This window comes from Ricinus communis, chromosome 7 (assembly GCF_019578655.1).
Source record: "Ricinus communis isolate WT05 ecotype wild-type chromosome 7, ASM1957865v1, whole genome shotgun sequence".
Classification (NCBI taxonomy): Eukaryota; Viridiplantae; Streptophyta; class Magnoliopsida; order Malpighiales; family Euphorbiaceae; genus Ricinus; species Ricinus communis.
Window position 1 is genome coordinate 11,903,470 of NC_063262.1, and position 19,506 is coordinate 11,922,975.

Genomic DNA, 19,506 nt, shown 5'->3' on the forward strand with positions numbered 1-19,506 from the left:
AAAGATGAAAACTTCAATATATTGAAGTCTTGAAACAAATCCTCAAGAATTTGGTGTAAAAGACCTCTCCATAATGAGGCAAACATAAAAACTCAAAACAAAGGCAATAAGTTTTATCACAAAACATCCTAAAGGATGAAAAGGTTATTGCAAATGATGAGGTAAGATATATAAGGCAAAAAGAAATATTATAAAAGTACCCAAGGGAAACCATACTTATAAAGGAGGAAACCATGCCCCAAAACCAAAATAAAAACTATTATATGAAAAGTAAGATTGTTCAAAAATTACAAGAAAGTTATGGCAGATCTTTGCCATCATCAGGGAGGACAATCACGTCCTCTAGGTTAACAGTGTTAGAGGTATGCTCTTCCTCATATTCGATTGCCTCTTCCACTAGTTCAGAATGATGGGCATTATGGTTTGCTAGAACAAGAGTTTATAAATCTTTAAGATTTATTTCATCCACAATTGTGAGATTGGCATCTGGATTTTAAGACTGAACAACTTCAATTACCGCTTGATGATAGTGGGAGATCATGGCAGAACACAAAGCTTGAAGCTTCATGGCTTCCACTTGGAATTTCTCCTCAATGGTCATCTTGGCAGACTCAACCTCTTTAAATTGTTCTTTCATTCTACAAATTGAGAGGTTAGCTTCTCAATCTTTGAAGATAGTTGTCTCCCTTTGGTAAAAGCTTCTTTAGTCCTATCTAGTAACCTTTGGGCCTTTTCGAAAGTAATCTAAAATCCAAAAGCATTGGAGTGAGCTTCAACACAAGACACCTTGAGCTTCTTCAGAATCTCTTCTAGCTTGAAGGATCCCTGCATAACGGCTAAATTATTATAGGAAATATGGGAAATAACCTCATCCATTTCATACTTCTCCTATTTATTAAGATCATGGGGAAGTCTTGCATTCTGCCACCAAGTCACACACGTTAGAGTTGGTGATAGTAGCCATGGTAAAACTCTCAGACAACCATCCTATTGGACTAGGAAAGCTGGACTAGGACTTCTTTAAAAGGGAAGAGCCTTCCCAAGACTTATTCTTTTCAAAGTGGCTCTATAGAATGAAGATGAGGCTTAGTCTTCTTTCCTCTACCTTTCGAGGAAGAAACTTTGAAGCCATAAGATTTATCATTGGCTGTTGAGGCAGGAACTGTTGAAGATTGAGATAAAGAAATGGAAGCTTTCTTCTTCAAACTCAAACCTTTCAGAAACAAGCTAGGGTCCATATCTGCAAAAAAGAAACAAGGTAAATAAAAAGTGCATATGATCAAAATGCATCAGGAGCAATGAAATGATTAATACCTTAAGGTGCCTCAGGATGGCTAGTGGTCATATCCGGACCCTCATCTTTGTGATCTGAATGTACATCCTCATCAGATCAGAAAAGGCAAGACTATAAATTGCTTAAGGAATAGTAACTAAGAGAGAGGAGAAGTTTTGAATATATAGTCCTTAACTAGAGAACTTTTAGACTAGCACTTTGCCAGTAACCTCTCTAGGAATAAAGAATTTTCTCTCACAAGGGGCCCTTTTTATTTTTTCCTAATAAGAGGAGCCCAAGAGGAAGGAAAATCTACAAAGGCAGAATCATGATGGATGAAGAAAAAGAATTTTCTCCAACTTTTGACAAAGGAAGGAAGGTTATACACAAGAGTACAGTTTACTAGAAACAAAGAAGAGTTGGTGGAAATCATCTAAAAAGGGGATTAGACCCTTTATCCTAAAAATTTCTGAAAGACAACAAATAAGACAAATAGCATTAGGATGCAGTTGCCCAAGGGAAATTCGATGAAGTTTTAAAAAATCTAATAGGAGATACGAGAGAGGGAAACAAAGACCAGCATCAAATTGTTCCCTAAAAACTACTGAGGAGATGGAATGGGAGGGTGTTCTTCCCGAAAAGAGGAATTGCATAAAGAAAAGGTATAACTCGAAGGAATCACATAATCTTAAAAGCATCAAGATCCTTCTAGAAAACCCTAGGGGCAAAATCCTCAGCTGATTTCCTAGCAGGGGTATGAGGGCATGTAGAGCCACTCCTTGTAATTCTCCTATTACTAGCTATAAAAGATTTAAAAAAAGAAAAAGACAGAAAGAGTTACCTAGGAAGATAGTACTTGAACAAAAGTAGGAGGGCAAAATAGTAAAAAAATGGTGAATGAAGAAAATGACTAAGCAAGGAAGAAAAGTAGAGATATTCTAATGGAGAATCCGGTATATATCACAAATAAAAGACTAAAATAAGGAATGGGAAGCTGGGGAAGCTATGAAAATGATAGGAACATTTTAGTAAAAGTAAGGTAAACGTGTGAGGCATGATTTCTTTTAAAGGAAAATTAATGCCACGAATTAAAAAATAGCGATAACGGTCATAAGAACCTGACACATGTTTTCCTAATGTGTCTTAGACTTTCTAGGGCTAACGGTGACACCTCATTTTAGCGAATCCCAAATATGTGAAGATAAAGGATAAGGAATAAGCTTGGAGGATCCTCAAAGATTTGAACATCTAAAGAAACCTTTCAAATATATGGCGGTTACTAAATGATTTTTGTACAAGTATAACGTATGGGAATTACACTTAGAAATTATTAACTGTTTGGTAATAATGAAGAGGCTCAAGCACACCAAGATATAATTATTTTCATACTATATATACAACAATCGAATTATTAAGCAAGATATGACTTTATACACTTTTTACTATAACTAGCTTTCTCTCTGTCTAAGTTCATATTACATTATCATTGCTGACTTAAGTATTGGAGGATCCTTAGACACTAACTCTGGGTCCTTTAAGGCTACTTTTCTGTCTTTGCAGGGGATTCGACAACTTGAGGATCTATCTCTTCGGCGTCGTTATTTTTGGACATCATCAGATACCATTGAAGAGCTTAGGAGACTTATGAATTTTTCCTTAATGAAAGCGGAAATGGAATCAACAAATTGTCAATTGATAATCCGGTCAAAAATGAAATCACGATTCGTAAATCATTCACAATTGTTTAGAGAAATCAAAAAAGAATTTTCTTTTATTTTATATTTCTTTTTAAAGCATATTAAAAAGTGATTCTATTCATTTTATTTAATTATTGTTATATATGAAGAATTTTTTTTTATAATTTCTCTTAGGAAGTTATATAATAGTTATCTATTTCTTTAACTTAGATCCGGATTTATCCACTCATTATAGATGAATCCGAATTCAAAATTTAACAACAATGAAAAAGAGATATAAAGGATTTTTTTATTAATTTTTTAATATTACAAGAGATCATGTTTTCTCTACAAAACATGTACCCATTTAATTTACTCATTTAATATATATATATATATATATTGATGAAATCAAAAGATAACAATTAAATTAGTTAAAAAATCTATTATAATGAAAGGAAAATACTAATTAAGTAAATAAAAAAATTATAAAATCTAAAATAATTAAATAAAAGATAAAAATATTAGTAAGAAATTAATATTAACGGTACTAACTATACTAGATACAAAATTCAAGCCTTATCCGAAGTCATTATAGATAGCAAAAATTAAATTCAAATCGGCTCAAGTTTGGTTACATACTTTCGAAATTCCTTAGGTCGGATATTAAAACTAGAGAACATTTTAGAAATATTCTAAAATCAACAAAAAATATCATTTATATGGTTTAAATTCTTTTTCAAAAGTACTATTTTCTTAATTTTTTTAAAAAAAATATGATGTGGTCGTTTAAACAACTAAAACCGTATTTTTAGAAAAAAAGAAGTTAAAATACCATATTTTTGAAAAAAAAAGTTAAAAAACTGTATTTTTAATATTTTTACAGAGTAAAAATGAAAAAATATTTAACACTATAAATTTGATAAGGAATAAAAAATATAAATATTTTTATTACCTTTCGTTAAAAATATTTGACTTAGTACCATCTAGAAGGGAGTTTTGTCGCTCAATTAATCTACTAGCTATAAGGGATTAGTTGTTGACAACTTGCTGTGCTTTCAAAAAGTACAGGGGCATTATTTGACCAGAAAGAACATTAAGTACTAATAAGAGATTTTGCCAAAACACTAAGGGCAAAATTGCACCTGTCACCAAAAAGAAAATAATATTATGTATTAGCTCGATACGCATTCGTGGAATCTACGCAAGAATTGTAGGATTAGGGATTGGAGTCGGTGGACAGATTAGAGACAGAGAAAGATGTCGTACCTGCTTCCACACTTGCACTCAGGATGGGCCGTCGATCAGGCCATCTTGGCCGAGGAAGAGCGTCTTGTTGTCATCCGATTCGGCCACGACTGGGACGAGACCTGCATGCAGGTCTCTATCTATTCCCCTAATTTCTTTTTATTTTTTTTATGTCTTTTAGATCAACTGTTATGGCTTTTGTGGAGTATATCATTTGCATGAATTCAATGTCTTGCACAATCATGTCAATTAACTAAAGAAAATTCAGTTGAATTGAACTCTTTTAGACTTTCCAAACAGACTCTTATTTCCTGTAATCTCAACAGCCAACCAACAGTCTTTTGTTTGTCTTGAAATGGAATTGAAATTTCTTACATGCTTAACTGTTCATAAGTTACCTAATTAGTCTATTGATGTGATTAATCTTCGATTTTGAATTCTTTTGGAGTGTAGAATTGCTTATGGTCCTGAGATTTTGTTTCTCTATTTGATGTTTCGCAATCATGTGATGAAAAATATTTTAATTCTTAATCCTTAAAATTATGTATATTACTTACTGATAGCGATTGGAAAGTGGGCAGTCCCATTTAAAAAGTATTTCTTCTGAAATTGCTTTATTTGTCCATTTTTCTTTAGATGGATGAAGTTTTGGCCTCAGTTGCTGAGACAATAAAGAACTTTGCTGTCATATACCTTGTGGACATCACAGAGGTGCCTGATTTTAACACAATGTATGAGCTTTATGATCCATCCACGGTCATGTTCTTCTTTAGGAACAAGCACATTATGATTGATCTTGGTACTGGAAATAACAACAAAATCAATTGGGCTCTCAAGGACAAGCAGGAGTTTATTGACATTGTTGAGACTGTGTACCGTGGGGCAAGAAAGGGCCGTGGTTTGGTTATTGCTCCTAAAGATTACTCCACCAAGTATCGCTACTAAGTTTTAAGGGAAGTTATTAATTTGACCTTGCAAGAACTTGTACTGAAAACTATATGTTTGTGTAGAATTCGAAAATTTTAATAGATGTGCAATGTTCTGGTTAATTAGTTTCTAGTAGTAATGCTACTTCTGTTCCAGTTTTACACGTTAATGCATAGACAATGCATTTAAATTTGACATAATGACATTTATCTTGAGTTAAATACTTAAATTCATGCAATTTTCACCTTGATCTTTATGTTTTTGGTTAGTGGAGTCTTGTACAAAATAGAGCTTCAGTAGGTCCCAAATATCCTGAGAAGTACATATGCTATTCAGACACAGGCAATGGACCTGGTATGAAGATTATTTTAGGAAACCAAGAAGAGTCAAAGAATGATAGCTTAAATTAAGACAAATTATGAGCTTCATCTCTGGGTTCCAGACTTTGATGGATGAGGATATTTCAGCTTTGGTTGTAGCAGGGAGCATGATTAGGACTAAACCTGTTAATTTTGGGGGATGGTGTTTGCTCAGGCCTGATTGACCGTCCACCCCTACACTAAATGAATTATTAGTATATTGGGTTAGTCGGTAGGCTAGGTGGGGTAGTGGTAGAAAGAAATTCTAAGTTTAGCCCCCCTTGAAAATAGGTTCCACAAGGCCGAGGCTGGAGACGGCTTCTCGGCCAATTCAATTTTCTTTTTTCATGGACGCAGTTAACTGACCTGAAGCCATGTGAACAGGTCTATTTAGGAGTAATATATGAAAATATTTTGTTTGTTCCACGACAATGATGTTTAGGTATTTTTTTACCTCTTTATTACTTAATGTATGAGATTAGACTCAGAAGCAGATTGACAGCTGTCTTATGACCATTTTAGTGTGACTAAGATTGTAAACGAACCAAGCCCCTTATAAGCTACTCGGAGCTTGACTCTATAAAAGCTCGTCCGAGCTTATTAATAGAGATTCATTAGTATAACAGACTAAGCTCAAATTTGTCAATACTCAGCTTGTTAGCTCGCAAGCTAGCTTGTTTATAAATTTATGATCTTCTTTGTGAGCTAACTCATTTATAGATTTTTTTACGCTCGTAAAAATGTAAAAGATTTTTTATTTTAATATCTTATTTTACATATATATAAATATTTATCAATTTATATAAATTAATTTGTAAAAATATATTTTTATTATATAGTATAATTAACTTCTATTAAATATTTAATGTTTAAAATCAATCTATTCAACAGGATGAAATAAATTATATTATTAAATAAATCAATCAAATTAAAAAAAAATTAAGTTAAAATTGATAAATAAGTTTTGAATAAATTTTAATAAGTCAAGCTCGAAATAAATTCGAGTTCGACTCGAATTTATAATTATTGAATTCGAACTCGGTTCGAGTTCATGCAAAGTAGTAATGAATCAAACTCAAACTTATTAAAATTCGGCTCGGCTCGGTTCATTTCATTTACAGCCCTAAGCATGAACGATATGCTTTTCTTTTTTCTTTTTCTTTTTTTTTTTTAATAAAAGGCAGCATTTTTTATGTAGATGTTGCCATGCTAGCTGCAGTTCTTGCTTCATATTACTTATTGACTGTAATACAAAAAATTTGTTCTTTAAGCACTACTGCCGGCAAGCTGGATCAATGGGGCTGAGGGATTGCTTTAGAATCTTTAGATCCTTGCCACTCCTTTGCTAGATGGTGGTGGATGTTGAGGTACTCAATTGTTCTTAGACTGCAGATAGCTACTGGGGAGTATCTATTGGAGAGGGAGTGTTGCATGTGTTCAGATCTAGGCAAAGTATGTCTAATTTTTTCATTAATCTATTACATATTGTTAAATGCTAGTATAATACCTTGAATATTTATTTACAAATTAACAAGGATTTAAATAAAAAATTTACTGATTCAGAATTTCTTTTTGATGGAAAGTTGAAGAACCTGAGTTTTTATAATAGGTTTTAATTAAATAGTTCATTAGAGGTCAGCAGGAAACAATCAACTTTAGAATTCAGTGTTTTTCTGAATCCTTTGCAACTCTCTATTATGTTTTCACACATAAGAAAATTATATAATAATTGAGATAGATTATTTGGTACCAACTTAGAAAAACATTATGCTGAAAGATATGAAATAAATTAAATTTCTTGATAGTTTAGATTATTCTGTAATGAAACTTCTATGCAACTCTACTGATTATTACTATGAGATATTTATTCTTAATTTTGGGAATGATAATATGCGGGGCAATATGATTATTATTTGAGTAATGCTATTGTGAATTAGACCAATTTTTGATTTGTTGCTACGAGATAAATACTAAATCAGTATATGAGACTTATAGTTTGCTGTGATGAACTAATTTCATCTGTGTTACATATTTTCTGTTTTAAGGAAGCAAATGAGAGTCTTATGCATACTTAGAATTGTATTTGGCTTTTAAGCTTATGAAAAGTATATGAAAAATATGTAAAATCATTTCAAGTATGTAAGATGTAGAATCAAAGTACTTTTTTGATATTGTGGATCATATGAGTTTGATGGCCTTGATGTACTTTTGTATCTTTATACGATGCAAGGAATATGAGACAAGGGAAAGAGATATATTAATGATATATATACTGTAGATGGATGAGTAGATGAGACTCTCTATTGTATTTTTGTTATATGTTTTCTAGCAGTAGGATAGGCTACAATGCCTCCAGATCTAGATATTAAGCGTATCCGAGTCTATAGCCTGTATTCATTGGAGTCTAATGATAATTTCACCGAGCTTTTTCCCAAAAGCTCATACAGCCTACTCACCAGTGTTTGCAGGATGTGCAGAATGTGTTTGAGAGGTATACATAATTTAGATTAAAGATTGATGAGGAGTAGACTAGAGTTGGTAAAAGTTTCATGTTGCTTGACTCTAAGCTCCAGGGAAAAGGAAGATGGGTTAGAAGTGTATAATCGTTTATGCAGGTTGCCCCAATATTTTGTAGTTAAAACTTTAGTTATATTTGGATTTGAAGTATACGGCTTACTATGAGCTTTGATGGCCTTAAGCCTATATAAGTTCTAGTGCCGGTCAAATCCTCGGAATTGGGTTGCGATAACTAGGTTTTTTCTTTATTTATATATACAATCTACATTAAGTATCATATCAGTATAATAAGTCATCTGCATCTATTCCTGTCCTAAAACCTTTTCCGAATTGCTTCTACTAGTTGTATAGTTGCCACGCCAAATAAGTACCATGTAATCCCTGCTAATGTCACTTGTAACCAAGAACTATTAACAACCTCCAATGCCAAAGCACCGCCTACATGTCCATTCAATCCGCCAACTGCATGTTGGCTTACCTGTGAGTGTACTATAACTGCTGCAATTATTCCAGTCGACATTGGGATGCGCCATTCTAAGGGATCTCTCTGGTTCTCTCTTGTCCTGAAATCTTCCTCATTCAGATGTTTTGGGTCTTTAGCATGTAGAGCCTCTGGGGTGGCTCTAATTGCAGAATTATTGGTTGAGGCAGGAAGTGCTGCAGTTGATGGAATCCAGTACTCATCATGATATATGATGTTTGCTATGGGGCTTGTGCTCTGGTTTGCTTGCTTTCTGGCTGCAGCCGCCTGCCGGAGCTTGTCGATGTTTGGTTCAGTTGATTTCTGCGCAATCTGTGGAAGGTTTTGGAGAGATTGTCTCTTGGATTCACTTGCTTTTGGCGACTGCCAGTATAACCAATTTGAGATTGATCTGATTGCTTGAATAGCTGATATTCTAACTTCTCTTTGTAGGTCTGTTTCCTGAATCAATGGGAGATTTCATGGTAACATGTTACTCATAACTGAAACATAAATAATATTTTTGTTTCATGCACCTTATTATATTTGAAGGAAATCTAAGTATAATCAGATTGGTCATTGAATGAATGCAGTAAAAATATGGAAGTATTCCTTCTCCCGTTGGCTAGTGAAATGAAATCATGGGCAGTTTGCCATTAGATGATTGACCTAATGAACAAATATTTGTCTGGTTATTTAAAATGTTAGGAGTTTAAATCTTTAAATTAACACTTGAAAACATAAACAAATAAATCTACTGGAAAAAACAGTTAAAATACATATTTGTTAGTATTGATTGATCGAGGTATATGTTAATTATCTAACCCTTAAGTATAAGATACTCTAGCTATTTATAACTTACGTATTTGTATAGTGTATAAATTTTGCGAAAGTAAATCTTATTATTGAGCAAAAACACTGGTTAAACTGAAATCTGAAACCACTGGTTAAACTGAGATCTAAACTGAAACTGATAATTATCGAAATCGAATCAAGTTTATTAGTTAACCAAATTGATGGTTAAAGTTTAGGTTTTAATTTTTTTAAAGTTTAGTTTTTTTTTTCGGTTTTGATTTCTTAATTAAAAAATTATAATTTTTTATTAGCTGACTGAAAGTATCTTTTTAATTATTATTATTATTATTATTATAATTTTATCTACTTAATTGGCTTCCAAAACTATTAGTTAACTATTTTCAACCATCAACAAACTGGTTATTATTATGGGTTTACCGATTAATTAATTAATAATTTGATTTTTTTATTTTATATATTTTTTGTTTTTCTTATTAACCTAAGGCTGATTATTATTTAATTTATTTTTGGTTTATTGAGTTAATAGTTTTTTTTGGTGAACGTTTTACTATTTACGATAGAATATAACTAGTCGCCATTATTATTGTTTTGATTATAAAAGACACGGCTGTTGTTATTATTTTGATTATAAAATCAAATTTATAGATAAATTTTAATAGAATTTTTAATGTTTAATTAAAAAATAATAAAAAATTAAATACATTTAAATATTATTGAATTTTATAATATTATAAAAATTTATTAGTGAAGTAATATAAAAATTATTTAAAAATATCTCTTAATTAATTTTAATATTATATAAATTAATACATATTATTATTATTTCTTTAGGATTAGAAATTATTATATAATCAAAAATTAAAATTTAGTGAATATAATATTAAATATATAATTCAAAGTATTATCTTTCATTATCTAATTAGTAGTTAATATAATATTAAAATATAGTTAATATATAATTTTTTAGAATAGAATTAGAACTATTATCTATTTAAAATTAATTTATTAGTAATATAATATTAAAATATAAATAATATACTATTTCTTAAGACTAAAATTATTGGTTAATTAAGAATATAATTTATTTATTAATAAATTAATAAAAAAATTATAATATTATATATAAACTTGAATTCTATATGTTAAAAATAAAAAATTTATATATCAAAATATAATTACACACATCTCAAAATTAATATACATAGATAATAAGTTTACAATAATTTAGTTTATTATGGTTTAGTTAACCATCCTCAAGTATTATCATAATACAAAAGCAGCAAGTGTTATGCAAAACACTATTATCATATTAAGGCAGAGTGTTAGATGTATAGAACTAACCTTGGAGCTTTCAGAATTTGCTTTATTCATGGCATCAACAAATCTGGTTTGGAACTTTTTCACATCGACAAATATATTTGAGACACGTGCACCCCCTGTGTGGCTTGCACCGACTCGCACGTTGCCACGTGGCTGCTTGGACATCAGGAACTCTAGTGCTGATAAGTCTGATCTTTCCACCATGCTACGTTTGGTTTAGAAAAAAAAAGAATAAAGATAAAAGAAAAACATTAAATGAAACGTTTATACAACCCCAAAAGAAAGTATAAAATGTGCAAGAATTTGAAGGGCATCAACACAATCAAATAATTGATCCTGGATTCTATTTGTACTTTAATTAAAATTTCATATGATTATCTAAAATTAGATCTCATTTTACTTTTTCTATATCAACATTCAATTTGATACAGTTTTTTCATTTCAGAAATTTTGATCTAAACTTGTTATATACACTATAACTAATAAGAAAGTAATATATATATATAAATTTTGTACATTTTGATATAAATGATTAACACATATTCCACCATTTAAAACTAATGAATATATGTCACTCATCTATTAATTTAATATACAATTGATGATTTTTTCTAAATTAAATTTTTTAAAGTTTTTAATTTAATTTAATTTATTTTTTATTAGAAAACCAGCTTTTGGGAATTACTAGAAAATCTAATTTCTTGCAAAAGTTACTTTTAGAATCACAAAACAATTTTTTTTTAAGAAAAAAAGTAAACATAACCTCTACTTGAAAAAGCTGTATCAAAGCTGGGGGTTAAGTGATCATATACTAAATGAAGAAAGAAGAGGGAGAGATACTTAACGAGATACAATCAACTGGACAAGCATCAATGGCTGCTTGAATTTTGTGCTCAGGATCAGCCCATTGAGCAACAACTCTTGCCCTTCCATAAACTGATTCAATAGCAAAGGTTTTGTCTGCAAATAAGGCACATTTTAAGCAACCAACACACTTCACCTCATCCACAAAAACTGCTCTCTCTTCACTTTCTGACCCAATCCATACCGAGTATATTGGCTTCCCAGTGTAGCCACGCAGTTCTGCAATTTTTGATTGCTCCTGCAACCACATTCATTTACAGCAATAATAATAATAATAATATAAGATTTATACCAATAAATTATCACCAGCTAGAGACAACTTCACAATTGCGCCAGATTCAAATCTTACTGATTTCTGATCCAATGCTAAAATCGGTTTTACTATTTTTACTCAATTTTAATAAGTCATCTTTTTTTATCTGTTAAAAAATATAGATTGTTTTTTTTCTTTTTAATTATTAGTTTAATAATTAAATATCTAAAATATCTTTTATTAATTACCATACATATCAATACCTATAATTAATTCTTATTTTCTTAATTTTAAAATTGTAAACTGATATACAAAATATTTTTTGATTTCCAATTTGCAAAATTTCTTTTATTTGAATCTCTAACATTATAAATAAATTCGCAAGTCCATCAATATTTAAAGTATTGGGCAATGTATTAGAAAGATTATTAAGAATATTTTAGTAAAGAAGTAGTTAAAAATAATAATATCAATTGAAAAAAATAGCATTCTTAATACTTACGTAAATTAAAGATAACTTATAAAAGTTGGATGCAGTTAGATTTGATTTTCAATCACTTTTCTTGGATTTTATATTATTTATCGTCCAAATTATATAATTATTCTTAATATATTTTAGAATTTTAATGATATATTTTGTATATATAATATAGTAAAAATAAATATTTATACCTCACTTGAACTTAATTGTCTATTTTCGGATAATATCAGTCAAGAGAGAAAAATATGGCAAAAAATACTAAAAAATAAGCTTAAGTAGGACTACTGTTGTCGAAAACCCAAGATCAAGACGTATGGACTTATTTGCTAGGCTAGCCAAGAATCACTATTTACCTAAAGAATATTTTAGTCATTTTGTATTATTATTAAGATTTATATTAAATTTATTATGGGATAATATTTGGTGGAGATAATAATATCTGTAGTCTTATCTATTAGATAGAATTATCTTAGGTATAATTATTTTGGTGGAAGACTTTTCTTTATATTTATCTTTGCAAATCTAGTTTTAGAAGAGGGAGAAGAGGTCCCTCCTATTTGCTCTCTGATACATTCACAGGTTGCATCTATATATTATTCATTTCTCTGCAATTCTCTACAGATCATCTTCCACAGACATTGAATTCTTAGTTTTTATTGTTCTTTAAAGATCTAAGAAGCTGTTCAAGAAATTAAGAGTAAGGATCAACTATCTTTCCACTTAAAGGATTCTGGATTTCAAGAACGCTTTTATTTTTTTTGTTTTGTTACATGTCTTTCTATTTAATTACAATGATTATTAGATTAAAATTTTATAAGTATTTAGTTTAGTTTTTTTACTTATATATGAATCTTGTTTTCTTTTTATTTAATGAGTGATTTTTTTGCCTTCATATCTTTATTAATTTCAGTTATTATTGTTGGTTGACCATCATATCAATTTAGTAATAATAATTATTATGAAAATATTTAGGTTGAATGTATTAGAAAATACCATCTTTGCTTCAATCTATATTGGTATAAGAACCTTTAGTTACATCATTAGCTTGAGTAATTAAATAAAAAAGAATATCACCATCTCATTCATTAGATCTAAGCTTAAGGTTAAAACAAAGGGATTACTAAGTAACTGGCTAGGCTAAATACTATTTTCATTATATAGTTCTAAATTATAAGATTTCCATTACATATTTATTTATTATTTAGTTACTTTATGAATATTATTCTCTCAAAATACTAGTTTACAGTATTTAAATTTAGTTTTATTATTTTGTGTTGATAATTAGTTAGTTTATATAATAAGTGGCCTTATAATTATTTTAGAGATCGACCTCGTAATATTTATTACTTTTAATATAGAAACGGTTCGTACACTTGCAAGTACTAACTTAAAACATCATAAGTATAATCAAAATGCTATTAACTAATGCTTCTTTATACTTACTTTAGCGTAGTGGTATATTGAAGTCAGTACTCATAAAACTATGAGATTACATAATTCACTTTGGCACAGCAGTGACTGTCAGATTTCAAATTCGAATCCAATCATCTCAATCTCTTCTTCCAATCTAAAATAAGGAGTAATGACTATATATTCCTATATTTCTTTATATTACATCACTTATCCTTTAAATATTCTAAAATTAATATTTTTTATTTTTTTATTTTATAATTTTATACTAGAAGTCTCTTCCATCAAAATTTTCGTTAAACAATGTTAACAAGATTTAGTTTTATACTATTTACCCATAATTGCTAGTATAATATATAAATTGCTCCTTATATTTTATTTATTGTACTAAAATTGCTTTACTTTTTAAAAGGCAATGCAATTAAAAAATTATATTGATAAAATAAAATAATTTGATTTTCAAACTTCTTATCAAGTTATAATTCTAGTGTAACAAGATTAGTAATAAGAATGATATCTATTTTATTTTGATAATTTAAATTAAATTATATGAATTTTCAATATTTTTATAACAATAAATACTCTTAAGATATTTAAATTTTACTATGATTTAATTATACTTGAAATTAAAATAAGTAAAAGAATACTAGTTAATTATTTTTATACAGACTCTAAAATTATTTTTTTCTAAAAATAGTATTTTACTTTAACTTGATTTAAAAACAAGCTTAGAAGAGTCTTATACAAATAACAAATTTAAAAAATTACATAGAATTATTTTGTCAATTTAGTCTTTTGATTGTCTTGACTTTGAATCAAAGAGGTAATAGTTAGTTTAATTAAAGTATAATAAATAAATTATAAGGAGCAATTTGTATATTATACAAAAAATGAGGGAGCAAATAGTATAAAACCAAAGCTAGTTAATGATTGTTTAATAGAAATTATGACGGAAGAATTTTTATGTAAAGTTACAAAATAGAATGATGAAGAAATATAATATAAAAATATTAAGAGATAATATGAAAAAATATAGAGGATAAATAATAAATATCTCCTAAATAAATGTCACTTTTAGAAAATTTTCCTTAATTCCAAATTAAGTGTCATTTTAAAAAGAGGTAATTACTATATATCCCTGTATTTTCTATGTTACACTACTTATACCTTAACATTTTAAAATTATATCTTTTATCTGTCTAATTTTGTAATTTTATACTAAAACTTTATCATGTTATAAATTCTGTTATATAATTGTTAACTAGGTTTTATGTTATAATATTTGTCCCTTACTTTTTGGTGTAATGTACAAATTGTTATTTATATTTTATTTATTGCAATAACATCTCCTTGTGGTTTGAAAGCCAATACAATTAAAGAACTATATTAATTAAAAATATAATTTAATCCATAAAATTCTTATCAAAGTAACAATTATAGTGCAACAAAATTAATAATAAGAATAATATTTATTTTATTTTAATAGTTTAGAGTCAAATTATAATATTAATTTTTGATATTTTGATAAATATAAATACTTTTAAGATTTTTAAATTTTACTAGAATTTAATTATGCTAGAAATTAGAATAATTAAAGAACACTAGTTAATTATTTTGGTATAGCACTAAAGTTGATTTTTGCAAAGAAATTAGACAAGGGAGTTTTAATATAATAAATAAACTATAAGGAACAATTTACACTAAAAATCAGGAGACAAATAGTATAAAATGGAAACTAGCTAATCATTGTTTAATAAATATTCTAACGAAAGAGATTTTTAGTGTAAAATTACAAAATAGAATAATAAAAATATATAATTTTTAAATATTTAGAATATAACTAATAAAAAATAAAAAATACAAGAACCAAATAATAATTACCTCTTTTAAAAATAGAATGCTGCTATTTAACTCAAGATATAATAATTATATCTCAAGCCAATATAAATATGTAATTTAATTTAACAATGACCCATTTGTCACTCAAAATTTTAACAGAAAAGGCTCTAAATTAATCGCATTAATTACTGTGAATATTTTCGATTATAAATTTTATAATATTTTTCACTAGAGTTTAGTTTATCTTTAATACTTTAAATTTTTATTAAGAGTTATTTTAACATATTTTTTTAGTTAAATTTATATATTACACCACTATGGACATCCATTATTTGTGTCTCTATTTGGGCCAAATAGTATTGTTTAGAAAAAAATCAATGAAGGATGGATAACCCTTTTCCAACTCTACCTTATTACAAGTAAAAGTATTAATAGAGTAAGAGGGAGATACAATTAATAGTAATTTTGAATATATTTATAAAAGGATATTTTAATCATATTAAATTATTTTTTACTAATATTAAGGCTATCCTAGTGCAAAAAGCTTAAAGGATAGATATTTTGAAAAGGAAGGAGTATTTTATTTAGATAAAAAAAACAACAATAATTATGCATGATTATTGCGGTAGATTATCAAAAAAGAGTAATTTCAAGAAAAGAAAAGGGGAAAAAGGCTGACCTTATCATAAGCCAAGCGGGAACTAGGATCAGAGAGAAGAGAATAAACTTGATTAAGTATGATAGCCATGTCATGACCAGTAGGACCAGCAATATCCGGATGACATCTTTTCTGGAGTGTCCTATAAGCCAATTTAATCTGTGATTGATCAGAGGAGCTATCTATTCCAAGAAGATCATACAGGTCAAAATCTGTTATTGAAGAAGAAGAAGAAGAAGAAGAAGAAGAAGAGGCTCTGCACGTTACTTTCCTGGAAAGTGAAGGAAAGGAAATCAGTGTTTTTGATTTCAAGGATTTTGTTATGGTTGAAGCAGTTAGTGTGTATGAGGGAATACATGCAGATGCAGATGCAGCTGACATTTTTATTTTTTTTCAATTCAGTTTCCTCCTCAAGCTGAAGATGAAGATGATGAGAATTGAGAAATATTTGTAGTGTTGAGACATTACATATTTTAGTTATCGAAATTAACATAAAGACTAAAAAAATAAGAGAAAGAAAAACCCTTTTTGTCTTTTTTGGGCAAAGATATTTATTTGAAAAGATATTTTATTTTGGGAATGATGTGCAACAATCTCTGTCGTCGATTACGTTGTGTTTGTGCGAGTAACTCATTAAGTTATGGTGGAATTTATTTCTATTTCTTATTCTATATTTAGTATGTTCGATATTAAAAAATTAAGTAATTATAAAATTAAATTTTAAATATTAAAACAAAAGATAGATATTTTTAATTAGAATATACAGATTTATCAAGCGTATATTTATATATGAAAATTTTATAAAATTTGATAAAAATTAATTTATATATTATAAATGATTTTATTATATAATATTTCTCTACCAATTGTAATGATAAATTATTATTATAGTATAAACAATCAACTGACTAATAAATAAATTTAAAATATCTATATATTTAAATTTTATATTATCATTATTTTAGAAATATTTAATTTGATATGTAGTTTTATTTTTGATATATAAAATTTATAATTTTTTATTAATAAATTATATTACTAATTAATAAATTATTCTCATTCTAAAAAGTAATATTTTTAATATTATATTAACTAATAATTAATTTTCTAATTAGATAATAATTTAAATTTTATAATATTATAATTAATAGATTAATTTTAAATTATGTAATAACTTTTAATGTTAAAATATAATAATATCAGTTATTTTTATAATTTATTTTTTATATGAGATACTATTTTGAGTATTTTTGTTTGTCATATATTATTATTTTAAGAATTTTTATTTTAATACATATATTTATCTTTTACACATAAAACTTAAATTTATATTTAATTTATAATTTTTTATTAATTTATTAATTAATAAGTTATGTTTCTAATTAAATAATAATAATTATTCTGAAAAATAGTATTCTAATTATATTTTTAATATAATATTTATTAATAAATTAATTCTCTCTTTATTTAATAATTTTATAAAATAATAATTTTAATTAATACTATATTAAAAAATAAGTTAATTTCTGAGTTATATAATAATTTTTATCATCAATTTTATTTTTAATAGTAACTTATATAACACTAAAACTTATAATAAGTTTTCTTAATTTTTATAGCACTAATAAAATCTAAAATATTAAAGCTTTTAAAAAGAATAAAAATACAATTTATTATTTCTTGAAATATTATATATTAAAATTTCTATTAGATTTTATAAAGTGACCTGAATAAATAATTAGTATTAATTAATGTCTAATTATGCGCAATAGACTACCACGCTGTATATATATCAAGTATTTCAAGAAAAGCTGTTTTATCCCATTTTCTTAGAGTGAAAGATTTTGCTTGGGTTTATAATTAAGTTTTTTTATTGGCCTGTAAGATGTCTAATAGGGTGTTGGATTTGCACGTATAAGAATTGGATCAAAAGTTGAATCCCGCTAATGTTGTAAAATTGTGGATTCCTCTGATATGCGCAAAATGAATTTGAGCCCAATTGAAATCTATTTTTTATTACAATAAATTATGGACTCTTTTACCAGTAACTTATTATTTTATACTATAATGTTCAACTAGTATATATATATATATATATATATATTGAAAAATCATTATTTATCAACACAACTAATTATTCTATTTTCACATTAAGATTTAAAATAATTTTTCTTTGAAAAATCAAAATTTAGTTTTTAAATTCTTTATTCTATTTTGTATTTTAAAAAAATTTAAAAACATACAAAATTATACTTTATGGTTAGGCTTCTTTACACTTAAAGGACTATAGTTTAATTCGTAACAGAAAAGTAGTTTATGTTTTATTTTTCTTGCATTTTAATACGCTACTACCTAGTATCAGTATTATCTTATAATAAAAATAAAATATTAGGTTTCAATAATAAATTGTTTATAGGTGATTTACCATCAAATTAATTATAAAAATATTCTTAAAAATATTATAATTTTATTTTAAAATTAATTTTATTTTTATCCTAATGAAATTAAAATATATATATCAATTTTAGAAAAAATTTCAATAAACTATCTTATGGCTTAATGTATTTTCACTTTACTGTATGTTGTTTGTCTTTTGTTATTTTGGTACCTGTGAATATAATCTTTAACAAATAACGACCAAATTGTATAACATTGGAAGTTGGAAGAACAATGATTATTGTGTACCACAATAGAATCTCTAAACATGATTGTGTAATTTGGTCATTATTTGCTAATGGTCATATTCATAGAATACTAAAGTGAAAAAAGAAGAAGCAAATTATGGAACCTAAAGTGAAAACACGTTAAACCACAATGTAGTTTAATGAAGATTTCACTTGATTTTATTTACCATGACTCCAGTTGTAGTTAGTTGTATACTAAATCACTTAATAAGTATTTTATTATTGAATATTAACTATTATATTAATAATAAATTATAAAAATATAAAAATATTAATTTGTAAGGTAATAAAAATGTAAGAAAACTAAATAAAATGGTACTTCTTTTTCATGACATTTATTTTCTTAAAAAAAAATATTAATTTAGCTATCCTACTTATGTTAGTCAATAACTAAAACGGTTTTACAAGTTTTAGATTTGAGAAATATTATTTTTAACCTCTTTTGTCAATTTATTTCTTATATTATCTTCTTAAGATATAAATAAAAAATGACTATAATTAAGTTTTTGTAATACTCTGATTTTTTTTAATAATAAAAATATTAGTAATAATTAATAAATGAGTTTTTATTTAAATTTATTTTACTTTATTTTTATTTAATTTAATTGGAATGATTTAAATAGAATTTTAATGCTATACAACATAAGGGAGTTATTTTGTATATCTAATTTATTTGATTTTTAAGAAATTAATTTATGTAAATTCTTTGAAAAATGGATCA

General features: G+C 26.9%; 2 protein-coding genes and 1 long non-coding RNA gene across 3 annotated transcripts; 1 reads left to right on the plus strand and 2 right to left on the minus strand.

Moving 5' to 3' along the window:
• Positions 1 to 234: 234 nt before the first annotated feature.
• LOC125370551 lies at positions 235 to 2,313 on the minus strand. Its single transcript, XR_007216599.1, has 2 exons — positions 1,315 to 2,313; positions 235 to 1,240 (listed from the first exon to the last, which is right to left on the minus strand). It is a non-coding gene; the product is annotated as an uncharacterized LOC125370551 (long non-coding RNA).
• A 1,810-nt stretch (positions 2,314 to 4,123) lies between these two features.
• Positions 4,124 to 5,246, plus strand: LOC8264263 (thioredoxin-like protein YLS8). Its single transcript, XM_002529678.4, has 2 exons — positions 4,124 to 4,329; positions 4,834 to 5,246. The coding sequence occupies exons 1-2, from the start codon at positions 4,210 to 4,212 to the stop codon at positions 5,140 to 5,142; spliced, it is 429 nt and encodes a 142-aa protein (XP_002529724.1). The 5' UTR covers positions 4,124 to 4,209; the 3' UTR covers positions 5,143 to 5,246.
• A 2,977-nt stretch (positions 5,247 to 8,223) lies between these two features.
• On the minus strand, positions 8,224 to 16,574 carry LOC8264271 (chaperone protein dnaJ C76, chloroplastic). Its single transcript, XM_048377489.1, has 4 exons — positions 16,123 to 16,574; positions 11,442 to 11,698; positions 10,618 to 10,801; positions 8,224 to 8,922 (listed from the first exon to the last, which is right to left on the minus strand). The coding sequence occupies exons 1-4, from the start codon at positions 16,480 to 16,482 to the stop codon at positions 8,314 to 8,316; spliced, it is 1,410 nt and encodes a 469-aa protein (XP_048233446.1). The 5' UTR covers positions 16,483 to 16,574; the 3' UTR covers positions 8,224 to 8,313.
• Positions 16,575 to 19,506: the final 2,932 nt, after the last annotated feature.